General features: G+C 37.8%; 2 protein-coding genes and 1 long non-coding RNA gene across 3 annotated transcripts; 1 reads left to right on the forward strand and 2 right to left on the reverse strand.

The window, feature by feature from the left end:
- Window positions 1-7,502: 7,502 nt before the first annotated feature.
- On the reverse strand, window positions 7,503-11,801 carry LOC127358441 (C-type lectin domain family 4 member E-like). The gene is made up of 8 exons (XM_051391552.1): window positions 11,688-11,801; window positions 10,332-10,409; window positions 9,197-9,310; window positions 8,874-8,939; window positions 8,706-8,777; window positions 8,292-8,443; window positions 8,024-8,148; window positions 7,503-7,934 (listed from the first exon to the last, which is right to left on the reverse strand). Exons 1-8 carry the CDS (start codon window positions 11,752-11,754, stop codon window positions 7,736-7,738), a joined length of 873 nt encoding a protein of 290 aa, XP_051247512.1. The 5' UTR covers window positions 11,755-11,801; the 3' UTR covers window positions 7,503-7,735.
- Window positions 11,802-13,269: 1,468 nt separating this feature from the next.
- Window positions 13,270-15,285, forward strand: LOC127358461 (uncharacterized). Its single transcript, XR_007882433.1, has 3 exons — window positions 13,270-13,350; window positions 13,938-14,065; window positions 14,152-15,285. It is a non-coding gene; the product is annotated as an uncharacterized LOC127358461 (long non-coding RNA).
- A 601-nt stretch (window positions 15,286-15,886) lies between these two features.
- LOC127358445 (hepatic lectin-like) lies at window positions 15,887-19,369 on the reverse strand. The gene is made up of 7 exons (XM_051391558.1): window positions 19,291-19,369; window positions 19,075-19,163; window positions 17,819-17,944; window positions 17,554-17,631; window positions 16,760-16,911; window positions 16,484-16,608; window positions 15,887-16,393 (listed from the first exon to the last, which is right to left on the reverse strand). The coding sequence occupies exons 2-7, from the start codon at window positions 19,100-19,102 to the stop codon at window positions 16,186-16,188; spliced, it is 717 nt and encodes a 238-aa protein (XP_051247518.1). The 5' UTR covers window positions 19,103-19,163; window positions 19,291-19,369; the 3' UTR covers window positions 15,887-16,185.
- Window positions 19,370-19,555: the final 186 nt, after the last annotated feature.

Below are 19,555 nucleotides of genomic sequence, written 5' to 3' on the forward strand. Positions count from 1 at the left end.
AGTCCTAGGTAGTGTGAAGAAGTCCTAGGGAAGTCACAGGGTGTACTCATTGATCTAGGTGGGTTTTTATAAAAAAAAAAGTATAGTATCATGCTGAGAAACCGCTGTACTATTGCTATATAAATAGGCAGGCCCAGTAGTGAATGCTAGCCGAGATTCCACTACATTAGGATCATTCTTATGGTCTGTTTGACTGTAGGGCTAGGCGTCCGGTTAATAAAGTAGTTTAAAGTAGAAGTCCTATATATAAAAAAATGTTTTAAATAAAAAAAGACCGAACAAACATTGTCGAACATTGGTGTCCAACCTTCAGCAAATCCTAGGCGCTGTGGTAGATAGTCAGTGAAATAAATTAACCCCTGAAGCTAAACAGGAGAAGAACATTCAAGAACTGTATTAGCACAGTTGTGTATGCATGTCCTAAATAACTTGAGCAAACATCATAAAGGACAATAGTAACATCTTATGCTACAGAAGTTGTAAATATTGTTGTTGTGGTGTCCATCGTGTGTGCTGGTTGAATTTAAATTTTTTCCTTGTGGTTTTTGTTTTTGCTGTTTTGCAAAATTGCTGTAGTAATTTTATGCTGCTTGATAATTACATTTTTCATATGCGGGTGTGAAAATACTTTGATTATATGTTGGGGTAAATTGTGGATTGTGTCGTGTATGGTGTGCGCTTCTATATATCACCAGGAGTGATCGTACTATTGTTGTTTTTGGATCCCCCCCTTTTTCTTTTTTTCCCCCTGTAGATGGTATACCCATATACTGGAATTCCCCAAAAAGTATATTATTTGGAGTGACTTAAAGTTTGGTTTCATGTGTGTGTTTCATGTGGATTTTGGTCTCCCTCGGTTTTTAGGTCCAGCTTTGAACTCATAGTTAGAGGCCTCTGGATCGTGCTCTGCAATAATTACGGTGTATGAATTATCTGACGCTGGTTGTAGTGAAACTATTACAGAAAATAACATGGGCTCTCCAGCGGGCCTTCCTAGGCTAGAAATAACCTTTAAAGTAAGACCTGTAAATTGGTCTTTTCGGTCTGATAAAGCAGAAACGGACATTAATCATATTTTGCATACACAACCGTTGCAACCATCAAGTTTAGATAGAATTGTAAATACGGTGCACGAAAATTACAGCTTTGAGTTGGAATGAGGACATAACGGAGCATTGTGAGCCGGCGAAGCAGAGAAATTTGCCCAACACCATGACAACTGTAACCCCACTTGTGATGGTGCTACAGAATTACAAGAAATACAAAGTGACTTTATCCTGGAATGCATGATGAAAGGTGTGTGTGAAGAATGTTGGGATGGTTTAAAGAACAAGCTGTGGCTCAGACAAAACAGCAATAATCCAAAACACAGGACATGACCAATGGTCACCAGAGCCCTACGAGTTTAATGGGTTCCCACTAACAACCCGTACAACCATAAGACATCAGATGGAACAATTACATGTATTTCAGTAGTGTCCTATGGGCAAACTATTGTCGCAAAGGCTGTATTTGGACAGAACATCAGTCAAGCAGCTGGTGGAAATGGTTGATGACAATGACAATGACAACGAAAGCAATCCGGCTGCACTAGTTCCAGATCATCCCTAACCCAACAGCCTGCCAGACACCTATGAACAAAGCATCCCACAGATGTGGGGCTCATGATGTCAGCAGGCCAAGTACTCATCCGACTCAAACCTAACATAATGTTACCATGAGAGAAACAATACCCACTGACATTTGAAGAAATCACAGAAATTAGAAGTACAATATCAGACCTGTTGGAAGCTATTGTGAGGTGCTTCAATATCTCCATATTTTCTTGTGGAAAAGAGCATGAGTCGTCGTCAATTATTAATCGATTGCAGACAGATGAGAGTCAAATGTGTTACAATACGTAGATGACATTTTGATATACTCAGCAACCCGCGAACCATGCGAAAAATATTCTGTCACAGTTTTGCAGCAACTACTGTGGGAAAGAGCATAAAGTAAGCCAACAGAACTTCAATTTTGTCAAGGTCAATAGGTAGGCAACTACAAGGCCTGATTAGAGCTATTGCAGTGAACCATCTAGACATAATATGCAAAGCACCACAACCAACCGCCATCTAACAAGCCTTGTTTTTTTGGGGAATGGCAGGTTACAGCTGCCCTTGCCTATCTGACTACACTTTTAATTGGAAGCACTATAAGACTTAATCAAGACCTCAGTGCTAAACAAAACTACACATTTGCAGTGGAATGCAAAGCAGGCATCTGCTCAACTTAAAGATGATTTATCCAACTGCTTCTGCACTTATGAATCAAGATTATGCTTGTGAAAAAGCCTCAACCATTACAATGGGACATGAGGTATTTTTGTTCCCCAGTCATGCACTCCATGCGCTTCTCACGGCACCAAACTTTGTAAAAAACAGATGCACGACGCACAGGGTACGATATCATCCTCTAAGCCCCAGAACTCACCATACTGTGGTGTCTAGCATTCAAAACTCCCACATGATGGTACTCCACATGATTGTGTGGCAGTTTCGGAGGCGTATCTAAAGGTCTGAAGTGATCTTTTAGCTGAACCATTGCCAGAAATGAAACTTTCACCAGACATGTTAGAATTGGAAACATTGCTGTCGCAGCCGGTGTATGCTCCCCTTTTAGCAAAAGCAGCAGATCTTAGGGCTTTAGCTTTTTTTTTAACGGTTAAGGATGACGATCCCACCATTTTCCCACCCAACACATCACTCAAAAGATGACGTGTGCCAGCAGCCTGTTAGCTTAGCATAAAGTCTGGAAACAGGGGGAAACTGCTAGCCTAGCTCTGTTTGAATGTATAGGCACATTTAAAACTCTCTAATTATCACTGTAAATACCTCATGCTGACAACAAGACTCCAGGAAGTTACTCCTCCGCCCAAGAAATAGTCTGGGACATAACGTCCTGTAAGTCCAGTACTTCATTAAATGTACTCAGTTACATTCACTGGTTATTACCTTCTATGTAGCCCTGTGGACGGCTCATTGTGTCAGATACCAGATGCTGACTTCAGATTAAGTGCTGTCAGTCGATGAGGAAACTTTCTCTGTGACAAAAAGCACAAAACCAAAATGCAGAAATAATTTGTGTCACTGTGGACATCAAGTTTCCCAGTTAGAACAAATAAAAACTGCTTTAGGAAGTATTTGGTATGTTTTAAAAAAGGTTTCACACAGATAGATAGATAGATAGATAGATAGATAGATAGATAGATAGATAGATAGATAGATAGATAGATAGATAGATAGATAGATAGATAGATATCTTATTTAAGACTCACCACTGGTGTTTCTCTTCAGACTTGTGAACTTAACATCAGAGTACACTATTACAGCCGCCTCAGACATTTAGGGGAGGGCGTTATAAACCACCTTCTTGCCCACAGTCAAGTGTTTTTATTCTTTGGGTTTGAATGAATGTGTCAGTTTCCTGTTGTACAATGAATTCAGAGATGGGGGGAAGGGACGAGATTCACTTTTTAAACTTTGTAATATCTGTAACTGAAAGATTTATTTTAGAAATGACATTGTACTTTATCATAGCTGAAATGATTACTTCAACATTTTGTGAAAATATGTTTCTCATTTTCCTCTAATTTATTGCACAGAGTTAGATGAGAAGATTGACACCACTCGTATATCTGTAAGCTACAGTCAGCAACCTTTTAGCTTAGCTTAGCATAAAGACTGGACATTTAAAACTCTCTAATTATCACTGTAATTACCTGGAGTCTCCACTGGTTGCCTGGCAACCTCATGCTGACTCCAGGAAGTTACTCCTCTGGCCAAAGAAATAGTCTGGGACATAACACCCTGTAAAACCACAGCGTTTCATTTTTACACTAAACAAGATATAATGTGTTAATTATTGAGCTTTAATTAATCAATGTGTTGTTAAACAGTGACAAATGATGAAGCATACTGTACTTCTACAAGATGGAGTTATTATTTTAAAAAAAAATTATATGTTGAGTTTTTAAATGAAAACAAAATGAACATGAACTTTTTGTACATTTCATGGCTGCCTGCTTCACTTGCTGCTCTGATGACTTTCCCACACTGTTGTTGGTCTCTGACAGTGCAGAGTGCTGCTGCTGCATTAGACCAACAGGAAACCTTGACATTTACGTTTCCTGTTGTCTGACAACATAACAACAATTTAAATATAAATACATACATTGAAATTCATGCAGTTCAACGTCTCATTGTACTCTGAAATGAAAGCTTGGAACTAATAAACAGTTGAAGTTAAGAAAAGAAATCATGGAATCAATTTATAAACCATTTCTAAACTTTAGACTCATCAAAGTCGCCACCTTTGGCAGATATAACAGCTGAACACACTCATGGCATTATTTCTACAATGGAAATCAAATATTATTCAGAAAGTTCTTCCCAACTCTGTTAGAGAAGTTCACACAAATGTGTGACACTTGTAGGTTGCTTTGCTTTCACTCTTCTGTCCAGTTCATCCCAAACCAGCTCAATGGGGTTTAAGTCTGGTGACTGTGCTGGCCACTCCATGTTTTCAAACTTACCGTCTTGTTCTTTTTTCCTAAGGTAGTTCTGGCATAGCTTGGACTTATGTTTTAGGTCATTATCTTTGCTGTAGGATGAACCCCTGACCAACTAGGTGCATACCAGAGGGAACTGTGTGGCACTGCAGAATGCTGTGGTAGCCGTTTTGGTTCAGGGTGCCTCTCACTCTGTACAAGTCACCCACCCTGGATCCAACAAAGCAGCCCCAGTATTACGACCACTATTAAGCTGAGCTTGAAGCTGTTGTCCTGTGAGCTGCCTATCACGCAAGCTGTTGACTCTCAGAAATATCATCTGATTCTGTTGTGGCTTTGGGTCTGCCAGACCTCTTCCTGTCAGAGTTTGCCCCAGTTTCTGAGTGCCTTTTGATGGTGAGGGAGACTGAGAATGATGGTCTGTCTCTCTTCCATTGTTAATTGCGTTTTTCTCGCCATTTTTATAGCAACACAATACTTTCTGTAATTCAAACCACAGTGTGTTCCAACACTACTTTTATGCAGAGTTGTAAGAAATGAAAGACCTGTGGGAATTGGAAGCACCAACTTTCAAGGCATGATCAACCTCCATTGATCATTAAGAAGTATTTGGTGTGTTTTAGATAGATAGATAGATAGATAGATAGATAGATAGATAGATAGATAGATAGATAGATAGATAGATAGATAGATAGATAGATAGATAGATAGATAGATAGATAGATGCTGCTGCAATGCAGATGTGGAGGACAAGTTTCAGTTCTTTCTATCCATCCATGTGTCCATTTGTGAATGAGGTATTTGGTACCTAAATGACCAACATTGAAATTATTCTTAGCCTTGGTTTTGTGGGGTTTTCCTAGTGTGTAGTTTTCACTGGAGAATCTGATGCGCGTACACACAAAGTTTGTCGGGAGCGCTCGCAGCCCGCTCAGGTATGGATCCTTATTCTCTGATTTACCTGTGCAGGTGCAGGCCGGTAAACTTTTGTTTGCGAGTGTGTGAGCAAGTGTTGGATTAGAGGAAAGAACACGCGTTTGAGGATGACTTTGTAGGCTCAGTTAACTATTTGTTCACGGCTTTGTGTTTTTGTGTAGTGTTGTAGTGTTGAACGTGGCTGAAGCTTTGCTTGGGAACATGTCCGTGGTTTCTGGAGGGTTGCTGGTTCGCTAGTCGCTCTCTTGATCCAGAGGTCTCCAGTGCGTAAACACCCACCACAACTAGCTATATGAAGACTAGGGGGAGGTTAGTTAGCCGGGTTGAGGATTATTCCTCTTTGTGCGCACAGGTGAACGGCTTTGTGTCTGTCTGGTCCTTTAGCGTGCATAAAAGTTGATTATTGTCCCACTTTATAACTTCTACATCTCATACTGCTCACACACTCACATCTACAGCCCTGATGTTACTGATAAACACACCTCAGATGTGCACTTATTAATAAATACATGATCCATGGCCTTGGAGCCGAGTTATGACAATCTTAAAAAGTCTAGTTCCCCAAAGTCACATTTTTTATGTTTGAATAATTGTTTCCATTTCCTTTAGTTTCTATAAAGACAAATGGCTTCTTCTCTGTCCCTCATTCTGCAGTCCTCTTCCACTCTGTACACAGTCCCACAGAGACACCTACTGGTCAGGAGGCGTAGCTACCGACAGTAACAGTGGACAGCAGAAACATCCATGTCCAATTCCTCTGTTTGTGAACACAACACAGTTGGACTTTCATTTCATGTTCATTAGTGCACATTTTTGAGGTAACACAAGTGTAATGAGAACTATCACAGCTGTGTTACAATTTAAAATCACGCTGTGTCAATAAAACGAAAAAGAAAAATATAAAGATCAGAAGATAAATATAAACTATAGTAACCAACAATGGAAACAAATCAAAACTGACATAAATACACTGTATACAGGCTCTTATTATATTTATATTTCCATTTTTATATTTATTTCTTACTTATATGTATGTACCTATACATACATTTCTATATATTGTTTTTGATGTTGTAATATATGGAAGCATATTTTTTGGTTTGTTTTTCTGAATAATTCATTTTTTTCTGTTTTTCTGAATAATTTTTTTTCTGAGTTTAGAGAGCATTTGAAGCACATTCATTCCTTTATTGAGAGTGCGTTTTAACGGAAACAAACATAACCGGCTTGTTTAGTTCAGTCAAGTTATACTTTGATCTGGGTTTAAGACACTGGGAGATAGTCCTGTCTTTAAGTCATATAGATGGTATTATCATTAGTTTGTCGACTCTACGCAGGAACCTGAGGACTTTGCGGTTGTTCAGAAGGAAAGCCCATTCAGATCTGCTAGACATAGAAATATATACATAGCAAAATTGACCCGGTATGGTAGATAGTTGAAGATGGGGCATGTATGTGCGGGCAGCAGTCACCATAGGTCCATGGGAGTCACTGCAGGTTGGAGGTTTTCGCGGGAGTTCGAAGTATCTCGATAATTCCGAAAAAAAATTACCCCGAAAAACAGAAACAAATTACTCCGTAAAACAGGAAAATAATTAGTCAGAAAAACAGGCAAAAAAATGTTTTTTTGTTTTGTTTTTTTTAAGTGAATGCAGTACGCTTCCGTAATCTACTAAACCAAACAGTTTCTATTGTTTTTACTAATCATAGATGTTGGATTGGTGATGAACCTTTTTTTATTAATTACTTTAAAGCTTGAATTACTAGTTGTTGTTTTTACAATAGGAAGACTTTTCATACAAAGATACAAAGACTTTATAAAATGTTATGTTTTAATATAAATGTAACTACCCAACAGTATACAAGTACAGCAGAAATGATTAGTCGATTAACAGAAAATAAACTGGTGATAATTGTTTAAGTAATTTTTCATGTTAAAACATTGAATTGTGAAAACAATCATATATATGAACAGCAATTAATATAATAACATGATAACTGTTAAAAATGAGCTCCACCTCAACAAACTATGACAGTAAAAAGCTGCTTTTCCATTAATACATAAGAATACTATAGTCTGATGATATAATATATAATAGTATTGTTGGCCACATTAAAAAAACTGCATTTTAATATTTTCCTTATTTATTCATTTATTGTAACATTACACATATAAAAATAAAACATCTCCAAATTCTGTATCTTGATTAAATAGAGTAGATAAAGTAGATTGTTTAAGAGGCTGAGACTTCATTTAAACTTCAGACACTTACAATGTCCAGTTTCTGCTGGTTTCTCACAAATATATCTGAAAGACGCTTTGCAGGATTCATCAAACCAACATTTCAGATCAGGAGCTCCTGTTTTCTCTCCCATCCTCACACAGTCCTCTCCATCACGATCTCCCACTGTCCAGTTATCTGGCTCACTGCCGTTCCAAAATGTCAACCTAAGAGTTAGAGAACAAAAAGAACTGTCAATAAAACTGATAACTTTGATTTTGGAAAGTGACAAAAAATATATTTATAACAGTCAAACCTCTCGTTCAGTGGTGAGCCGTCTACCCACAACCATGTGCCCTCTTTCTCTGAGTCTGTCAGTCCGATCCAGAACTTGTCCTCATCAGAGTTCATTTTTTCTCTCAGTTTCAGCTCCAGGAATGTCTGGACAGGAAAGGTTGATGAAAAACACAATATGTAACATGACTTTTGTTAACTATGTTAACTAATGTGGAAACACAAGGATGTGATAAAACAAATGAGAATAAAGCCAGTGAGCTACATGAACCTGCAGCAGTGTGTTTTACCTGCTCCTCTCTGCTGTCTATCTGAACCAGATCTCCTCCTTTCTGTTGGCATTCATCTCTGCTGTTATTCCAGGTTAAATGATTGATGGAGAAATAATAACACTGTCTTCCATGCTGCTCCCAGCCATGTTCACATTTTGTACATGAGTCATCTTTGAAGAGATCACAGTAAAGACTTGAGTCAGGTGAAACAGATCACTCTTTATATTTTTGTGATTTGGAAGCAGCAGGAACTTTGAGATGAACGAGTTTGAATCTGAGAGCAGCTGAGACAATCAGACAGAGGCAACAGTTTTCTACTTCACAGGTATATATACTGCCAATCTGACTTCTTGTATCTGTCAATACATCACTGGTTCATTAATCATCATCAGAGGATGCAAACATGGAAGAAAGGCAGAATCCATCACTTACTTTCTTTTACTACAGGAGGTTGTGGACATGTTTGCTGCACCGTGTTGCATGATTTTACTTCACAGCGTCTCTCTGTTATGAAAACAATTTCACTTTCATCAGGATCGTCTCTTATTTATCAATGTGAACCTGAATCACAGTTTCAAACAGAAACTCTAACAAACTTACCTGTGAGATTTTTGTTCACTGCTGACAGATTTTGGAGACGTTTCATGGTTTGAATGTTTTTAGAATCTAATTTTTTTTTTTTTTTAAAGAACAACAAGAAAAGTATAGTTAGTTGAGGTTAAACACATATCTAAGATTACATTAGATTGGTGATATTTTTCAAAACCTAAAAAGACTGAAAATGTGACATTTCTTAATTAGTTTCTGATATTTCATCAACAGTTCTGACAAAATTAAAATCCACTAAAACTCTGTTCTTCAACACAATGATCAGCTTTTATAAATCAGTCTAGATGAATTCACTTTAAAAAGAACAAACTCACAGGTAAAGCCGAGAGCGATGACAGCAGCTGCCAGGAGAGCACTGAGAACTACTATGACCACTCTCTCTGGTGTGACCTTTGACCCTCCATTTGACACTGGGTGTTGTTGGGAACCTGTTGACCAGCAGAAGATACAGACAAACCAGATGTAGTAGTGGAGGAAGTATTCAGCTCCTTCACTAGATTACAAATATAATACTACACTGTAAAAATACTGCAAGTTAAAGTCATACATTGAAGATAAGTTGAGGCATCCACCACCCTTTTTCTTTCTCTCTTTCTTTCTTTCTCTCTCACTTTCTCTCTCTCTTTCTTTCTTTCTCTCTTTCTTTCTGTCTCTCCACTCTATCTTTACAGTATAGGGACATAAAGGTCATCATCAGCACTGATGTAGAATATTATTAATTTGAGATGAAACTCAATACACACAATTCAAGATTATTTCCTTGTCATTTACAACACAGGGTTGTATAATTAAGTTTAGATTATAGTTCCCTTTATGCTATTTGTAAGTCCTAAAAATAAAAATTAAAACTCCTATTTTGCACAGATGAAGTGCTGAGGATGAATTTCTCTCAGTCTGAGGGAAGAAGCTGTCTTTTAGTCTGGTGGACAGTAGATGTTTCTGCACCTTTTTTTTAGATTAAAGCAATAAAACTTATATAATGTAATATTGCTTTTGAAATAGTGGATATATTTTAGGATGCACATTTTCCATCATGTAAAAACTATATGGAATATTTTCTGGTCTATGTAACATAATAACAAACAACCACAAACAGCATAATAGTAATAATCTCTATATTTATTTTGTGCTGTTGCATTTTTGTTTGTTTCTGGGTTGTCTGTATACTGTATCTGTGTGTGTGTGTGTGTGTGTGTGTGTGTGTGTGTGTGTGTGTGTGTGTGTGTGTGTGTGTGTGTGTGTGTGCCTGTATTAATGTAAATGCATCATTCAGCATTCCTTTTTAATTTTGTATAGGACCACAACACTCATGATTATTTTCATTCACTTACTTTAAAGCAATTAAGAAATAAGGAAACAAAAAAAAGCACATTCATGAAGGTGAAACCTTGAAATGTTTTTGGATGAAAAAGGACTCAAATTAGCACTTAAGTCCACCACTTTACCCACCAGGGAGCTCTGTGGATGGCTGAGTCTTCAAGTACCTGACTTCAGAGTATGTGGGTTCAGCCTCTGAGGAAACGGTCCCTGCGACACAAAACACAAAACCAAACTGCTGATGAAAGAGCTGCAAATATCTGCAGATAACTGATCACACACACACACACACACACACACACACACACACACACACACACACACACACACACACACACACACACACACATTTTTCCTCTAACTTAGTTCCTTTAAGTACGGAGCCCCTTAAGTCCCAAAAGGAAAAAAAATGTAAGATATTATCTTATGGACACAAGTTATTATCTTATGGCTTCATAGACATATGTTTGCTGATGTCTCCACTATGTTTGAAACATTGCTGTGTTTATTGCTTTATTTAAGCAGTCAATTTGCTGTGTTATTGATGGGTCAGGTTGATAAGATAGTTGAGAAAGATAGCTCTCTGTTATTGCATCTCTAAACATCTTGTGTGTGCACAAGATAAAAAATATTTCCTTTTGGGGACTTTAGGGGCTCTGTATTTAAGTTAGGTTGCACACTTAATCTATGATACACACACACACACACACACACACACACACACACACATATTTGGCCTAAACCTCAACACACACATGAGGAGAGGGAACGCAACCCCCACCCCGCTCCTCCATACTCTTTGTCTCTCACCAACACGTGTTTCATACTGAAACATCTGGTCAGAGAACAAAGGACACACACCTTCTCTGGCACGCAACCCCCCATGCCACACACACACACACACACACACACACACACACACACACACACACACACACACACACACACACACACACACACACACACACACACACACACACACACATTTTCCTTTAATATAGATTACACATTGTTATCTCATTAATAAATGTTTGTGTTTATAAAGGCTGGCCTATTTAATTTTGTACAAGAGTGGGTGATACCAAACTCTTCTATGCAGAACTCCAAAGCCTTCCACTTTAACTATTAATAATGGTTTTCGGTTGTAGTTATTCATTTAATTATTAATCCGATTTCTTAATTAATAGTTTAGTGTATTTTTATGAGACCGATCAATCAACTATTGGCTATCGTTTCCCTTATTTAAGGGTGGTGTCCCAAGGAACTTTAATATTGATTAAAGTAATTTTCTTATTATCTTTTGATAATTATAAACTTTGATAACCAAAATGAATTGATTACACTACTGCAACACCCTACAAAGTGGTTCCCTACAGATAGATAGATAGATAGATAGATAGATAGATAGATAGATAGATAGATAGATAGATAGATAGATAGATAGATAGATAGATAGATAGATAGATAGATATCTCATTTAAGACTCACCACTGGTGTTTCTCTTCGGTCTTGTGAACTTAACATCAGAGTACACTATTCCATCAGCCTCAGACATTTTACTGTTGTGACCCTCAGTGAGTCTGAAAGAGAACTTATTTCAAGTTCACAGCTAACTGTTAAAACATCCTTCCTGCAAAATGAAGCATGGGGAGGGTGTTATAAACCACCTTCTTGCCCACAGTCAAACTTTATTATTCATTGGTTTGAATAAATGTGTCAGTTTCCTGTTGTACAATGAATTCACAGATGGGGGGAAGGGATGAGATTAACTTTTAAAACTTTGTAAGATCTGTAACTGAAAGATTTGTTTTAGAAATGACGTTGTACATTATAATATGATTTTTAAAAAAAAGTAAATTAATTAATCACTGCAACCAAATTGACGTTGTACTTTATCATCACTTAAATGATTAGTTCAACATTTTGTGAAAATATGTTTCTCATCTACCTCTAATTTATTGCAGAGTTAGATGAGAAGATTGACACCACTCTTATATCTGTAAACTACGGCCGGCAGCCTGTTAACTTAGCTTAGCATAAAGACTGGAAACAGGTTGGCAACATATTGAGTTTAATTAATTAACTATTATTATTTAACTAAAACAGTGACAAAGTATGTAGCATACTTAGACTTAGACTTAGACTTCTCTTTATTGATCCCTTTGGGATGACTCCCTCGAGGAAATTGGATTTCCAGCAGCTTACAAAACAACTGTATAGAAAATAAAAGAGGTATAAAAAAATACAGTATAAGATAAACAATAAACTCTTAGCTAAATATGGAAAGTAAACAATAAACAGTAAAAAATAAACTCTTACATAAACTAAATAAACTGTACTTCTACAAGTTATGCTGATTATTATTATTTATTTATTTATTGGTCTTTTTATTGCCTTTAATTGATAGACAGCTGAAGATAGACAGGAAAGGGGGTAGAGAGAGAGGGGATGACACACAGCAAAGGGCTCGGATTCGGACTCGGGCCGCTGCAGCAGGGACTCGGTACATGGTGCCAGCTCTACCAGGTGAGCTAACCGGGCGCCCCATTATTTATTATTTTAAAGGAGTCTTGAAATGTTGAGATTTTAAATTAAAAAAAGTAAAAGATGAACATGAACTTGTTTTACTTTTTGTACTTTTCACTTTTTGCCGGTTTCACTTGCTGCTCTGATACTTTCCCCACACTGTTGTTGGTCTCTGAAAGTGCAGAGGGCTGCTGCTGCATTAGACCAACAGGAAACCTCAACACCTTCCTGTTGTCTGACAACATTATAGAAATATACGTACTCTAAAAAGCAACTCAGTGGCCTTGTTATCACCACTTTATTAAATGCATGATTAGAAGTAAAGAATTCTAATGTATTGATTGAGATGTGTTGATATAATAATGTTGGTTATTACGTCAACTTAATGTTGTGTGTAATTTGAACTAACATTTCTGCGTTAATTGGTTCAAAACAAAAGTCAAGTTGTAATAACTTAATACAATTTGCATGATAACTGAATTTTTCTCCACCTTGAGTTCAGCATTTCAAGTTCCCTCCCCCACCCACCCACCCACCTATCACATGCCTGGGCAAATTCAGACAGTGAAGACTGTTAGAGGACCTGTAGGCTGAACGAATACGATATACAAAGGACATTTTTGAGGTGAGTATCATTTTATTTGCAAATAAATTCTCCCAAGAATTTGGGCATATTCTCAATTGTGATTTGACCAGCAGTGGACTTGTGACTGAAGGTTAGGCTACATCTGTTAATACAGTTAATGGAATAAGTTGTACTAATAAACATAGTTAAGTCTTATCATATTTAGCAGTGCAGTTTAGTCATTCTACCCTTCAGTGTAGCATCGCAGTGGATACGAATGATAAAGTTTTATTTGGCAAATCGGCTCAGCTTGAGAGAACTTTTTATTTGAGCATGTAGAGGAATAGCTTCATACTTCTTATGTGTTTAGCTGTAAACTACATTGTTGTTTGTATATATTAAACTGGATAAATATTAATAATTTAGCAGGGTACTTGAATGGCCCATCTTATTGCCTGGTCTTTGGTTCCAAGTTGCCCCTATGGAGAGCGACTACTTGGAACAAAATGGCAGTCAGTGATAGTGAGTCATTTCAGTGCTCTGCTTTTTAACCACTGTTCCTCTTTAGCCAATGTGTTTTAGTATGAATTAATGCAGTATAGCTAATTGTCTGCAAGACTGAAATCTTCCGTTTGTGTGGTCGACAGATAAATAAAGAATTCCAGAGAAAATGTCCAGATTTGAACATTACACATCAAAAATGATGGATGAAGTCCCATCAAGGACAGGAGCTACAGGAGTGACAATCAGACATATAAAAGACATGCTTCTCCAGGTATGGAAATTATTAGGCTTATCTTTGTTGACAGTTACCAATTCAGATTATATTAGTTATTTTCTTTTTTCCCCTTTCTTAAATAGCCCAATCCAACTGAAGTACACAGAGACGAAGCTATCCACTGCCTTGGAGAGAAGGAAGAGGACCGTTCTCAAGGAGTTCACACAGGGCAGTGTAAACACAAAGGGCAGGAGACAGTAGCGTTTGAGGCAGGCCTCGATAGACAACTGATGAACAGTGCCGTCATGGGTGACGGTCCACCGAGAATCTGATGCGCGCATGCGTAAAGTTTGTCGGGAGCGCTCGCAGCGCGCTCAGGTATGGATCCTTATTCTCTGATTTACCTGTGCAGGTGCAGGCCGGTGAACTTGTGTTTGCTCGTGTGTGAGCGAGTGTTGGATTAGAGGAAAGGACACGCGTTTGAGGATGACTTTGTAGGCTCAGTTAACTATTTGTTCACGGCTTTGTAGAGTTTCTTACCTGGATTTTGCTTTTTATTGTTTTGTGAAGTGGTGCGGAGTTTTCACTTGTAGGTTGTAGCAACGTTCCCCTTTGGGTTCGTTGAGCTGTTTTTGTGTAGTGTTGTAGTGTTGAACGTGGCTGAAGCTTTGCTTGGGAGCATGTTGATGGTTTCTGGAGGGTTGCTGGTTCGCTAGTCGCTCTCCTGATCCAGATTATTCCTCTTTGTGCGCACAGGTGAACGGCTTTGTGTCTGTCTGGTCCTTTAGCGTGCGTAAACGTTGATTATTGTCCCACTTTATAACTTCTACATCTCATACTGCTCACACACTCACATCTACAGCACTGATGTTACTGATAAACACACCTCAGATGTGCACTTATTAATAAATACATGATCCATGGCCTTGGAGACGAGTTATGACAATCTTAAAAAGTCTAGTTCCCCAAAGTCACATTTTTTATGTTTGAATAATTGTTTCCATTTCCTTTAGTTTCTATAAAGACAAATGGTTCATATTCTGTAACACTGAGGCCACAGACGTTGCTCCATCTGTTCTTCAGTTTGAAGAAATCAGTGACACAGCAGTTTGTTACGTTGTTGAGTCAAACACTGGACACAGCGAACATTTGAGGGCTTTATTTAGCAACTGCTAACACTGATAGCATCCACGTTTCACCTGCAGCCGCTGTACTTCTCCACCTGTTCCTCTCTACTTCTCTGTCCCTCATTCTGCAGTCCTCTTCCACTCTGTACACAGTCCCACAGAGACACCTACTGGTCAGGAGGCGTAGCTACCGACAGTAACAGTGGACAGCAGAAACATCCATGTCCAATTCCTCTGTTTGTGAACACAACACAGTTGGACTTTCATTTCATGTTCATTAGTGCACATTTTTTGGGGTAACACAAGTGTAATGAGAACTATTACAGCTGTGTTGTCACTTTGAATGACTCAGCAAACCTCATGGTGAGCATGCTGACAAATGATGAGGCTAGCATTTTATGAATGATCAAACAATCTAAATACTTTATTCTGTACTTGGATCCAAAACAAACAATTTAAAATCACACTGTGTCAGTAAAACAAGAAAACTATAAAGAACAGAAGGTAAATATAGATCATAGTAACCTACAATGGAAACAAAAACATAATTGACAAAAATAAATTGCTGTTTAATTTCAATAAACACTAATTTATTCAAACATTTTATTGTTCCTCCTTCTACTAAAAAAAACAGTTTTTAATGTATTTATTAACCGTAGATGTTGGATTGGAGATAAAACTTGTTGTAAATAAATGTTTTACAGCTTTAGTTAATAGTTGTTTTACAAAAAAAAAAAGGTTTTTGTTTTATTTTATAATAAATGTAACTACCCAACAGTTACAGCAAATAATATAATAATATGATCTATAACAGTTAGAAATGAGCTCCACTTCAACAAACTATGACAGTAGAAATTTGCTTTTCCATTGATACATGAGTAACTACAGTCTGATGATATAATATATGATAGTATTGTTGGGCACATTAAACAAACTGTATTTTAATATTTTCCTTATTTATTCATTTATTTTAACATTACATATATAAAAATGAAACTGCTCCAAATTCTGTATCCTGTACTGAGATTGTTTAACAGGCTGAGACTTCATTTAAACTACATTTCCGACACACTGAAGAGTAAAATGTCCAGTTTCTGCTGGTTTCTCACAAATACTTCTGTGAGGCACTTTGCAGGGTTCATCAAACCAACAGTTCAGATCCGGAGCTCCTGGTTTCTCTCCCATCCTCACACAGTCCTCTCCATCAGGATCTCTCTCTGTCCAGTTATCTGGCTCACTGCCGTTCCAAAATGTCAAACTAAGAGTTAGAGAACAAGAGAACTGGTTCAATAAAACTGATGACTTTGAATTTCGAAACTGACAAAAAATATATTTATAACAGTCAAACCTCTCGTTCAGTAGTGAGCCGTCTACCCACAACCATGTGCCCTCTTTCTCTGAGTCTGTCAGTCCGATCCAGAATTTGTCCTCATCAAAGTTCATTTTTTCTCTCAGTTTCAGCTCCAGGAATGTCTGGACAGGAAAAGTTGATGAAAAACACAAAATGTAACATGACTTTTCTGTGCTGAGAGACCATGTTAACTAATGTGGAAACACAAGGATGTGATAAAACAAATGAGAATAAAGCCAGTGAGCTACATGAACCTGCAGCAGTGTGTTTTACCTGCTCCTCTCTGCTGTCTATCTGAACCAGATCTCCTCCTTTCTGTCGGCATTCATCTCTGCTCTCACTCCAGGTTGAACGATTGATGGAGAAATAATAACACTGTCTTCCATCTTGCTCCCAGCCATATTCACATTTTGGACATGGGTCATCTTTGAAGAGATCACAGTAAAGACTTGAGTCAGGTGAAACAGATCACTGTTTATATTTGTGTGATTTGGAAGCAGCAGGAACTTTGAGATGAACGAGTTTGAATTTGAGAGCAGCTGAGACAATCAGACAGAGACAACAGTTTTCTACTTCACAGGTATATATACTGCCAATCTGACTTCTTGTATCTGTCAATACATCACTGGTTCTTTAATCATCATCAGAGGATGCAAACATGGAAGAAAGGCAGAATCCATCACTTTCTTTCCTTTTACTACAGGAGGTTGTGGGCTGGTTTGCTGCACCGTGTTGCATGATTTTACTTCACAGTGTCTCTCTGTTATGAAAACAATTTCACTTTCATCAGGATCGTCTCTTATTTATGAATCTGAACCTGAAACTCTTTCACAGTACAGTCAGTTGATAATCAACAGATCAATATCAGGGTCCACCTGTCAGAACTGAAAACAATCCAGTTTAACAAAAAAATGGGACTTGCAGAGACTTGTGGACTAAATCTTTTAGACAGTTTCAAACACAATCTGAGATGTGAGATGTCACATTTTAAAAGGATATAACAGTGTTGCAAAATGCAGTTTAGAGTAAACTTTTAATTTTGACTTTTCTAAACCTGACTGGATTACCTGTGAGATTTCTTTTCACAGCTTCATGCTCTTCTCTCAGAGTCTGGAAACTTTGCTTGGTGTGCATGTTATCAAGAGCTGATTAAAACAAGAAAGCACAGGTCAAAGGAAGAGGGAAAAACAAATTCTCACTATGTGTTCAATACATCCTCTGCTCTTTGAAATCTTATCAGTTATATGTAAAAAACATTTTCTGTTGTTAATGACTGTAACATTAATTTATGTAAGTAAAGTCAATATACATCAATCTACATGACAAACTTACAGAGACGGCAAATAACAATGACAGCAGCTGCCAGGAGAGCGCTGACAACCAGCAGGGCCACTCTCTCTGATCTGACCTTTGACCCTCCATTTGACCCTGAGCGATGTTGGGAGGCTGGAGCTTCACCTGTTCAACAGGTAGAATGGTAAATGGTAAATGGACCTGTACTTGTATAGCGCCTTTCTAGTCTTCCTGACCACTCAAAGCGCTTTTACATTACGTGCCACATTCACCCTTTCACACACATTCACTCAGTGATGGCAAAGTCCATCAAACAGAAACTAACATTCATACACACTCACACAGCGATGCACGGCATCGGGAGCAATTTGGGGTTTAGTATCTTGCTCAAGGATACTTCGACATGTGGCACCAGGAGCCGGGGATCGAACCCACAACCTCTGAGCCACAGCCGCCCGAAGAGACAGAGATGGAAAACAGATGTGAGAACAGGTACAGATGAGTGCAGAGGGTGGACACAATAACATGAACACCCATACAAAATACTGCCCTATTAGTTTCTAAAACTTAAAATTAAAGTTTGGCAACTTCTTTTTCTGTATAACTGTTGCAGTTCTCAAAACAAGGAAACGGTTAGCCGGGCTCTGTTTGAATGTATGAACATATTTAAAACTCTCTAATTATCACTGTAACTACCTGGAGTCTCCACTGGTTGCCTGGCAACCTCATGTTGACAACAAGACTCCAGGAAGTTACTCATCCGGCCCAAGAAATAATCTGGGACATAGCGCCCTGTAAAACCACAGCGTTTCATTTTTACAATAAACAAGATATAATGAGTTAATTGTTGAGCTTTAATTGATCAACAATGTGTTGTTAAACAGTGACAGATGATGTAGCATACTGTACTTCTACAAGTTAAAGTGATTATTTTAAAGAAGTCTTGAAATGTTGAGATTTTAAAAAGAAAGAAAAATTGGAAACATGAACTACGACAGTGCAGAGGGCTGCTGCATTAGACCAACAGGAAACCTTGACATTTATATTTCCTGCTGTCTGAAAACAAAATTTTAAAATAAATACGTATATATGTGTTTGTATTTATATTTGTCCTTATGGTCAGTTCCTCTTTTGTTCTCTGGACTTTCTTCTCTTCTGAGTAAACCTCAGAATATTCTTAAACTGGTCTTCGTTACAACATGAAGTAAAGTGCCTTTAAAACTGTCCATAAGTCCAGTACTTAAAATATAGTTATATATATATAAATATACTTAGTTACATTCACTGGTTATTACCTTCTATGTAGCCCTGTGGACGGCTCATTGTGTCAGATTCCAGATGCTGACTTCAGATTAAGTGCTGTCAGTCGATGAGGAAACTTTCTCTGTGACAAAAAGCACAAAACCAAAATGCAGAAATAATTTGTGTCACTGTGGACATCAAGTTTCCCAGTTAGAACAAATAAAAACCGCTTTAGGAAGTATTAAGGAAGTATCTTGTTGAAGACTCACCACTGGTGTTTCTCTTCGTTCTTCTGAACTTAACATCAGAGTACACTGTTACATCTGCCTCAGACATTTAGGGGGAGGGTGTTGTTAATCACCTTCTTGCCCACAGTCAAACCTTTTTATTCTTTGGGTTTGAATGAACGTGTCAGTTTCCTGTTGTACAATGAATTCACAGTTTGGGGGAAGGGTTGAAATTAACTTTTTAAACTTTGTAAGATCTGTAGCTTCAAGGATTACTTCAAATGTAAATCAAATATTATTCAGAAAG

This window comes from Dicentrarchus labrax, unplaced genomic scaffold (assembly GCF_905237075.1).
Source record: "Dicentrarchus labrax unplaced genomic scaffold, dlabrax2021, whole genome shotgun sequence".
In the NCBI taxonomy this organism is placed as follows: domain Eukaryota; kingdom Metazoa; phylum Chordata; class Actinopteri; family Moronidae; genus Dicentrarchus; species Dicentrarchus labrax.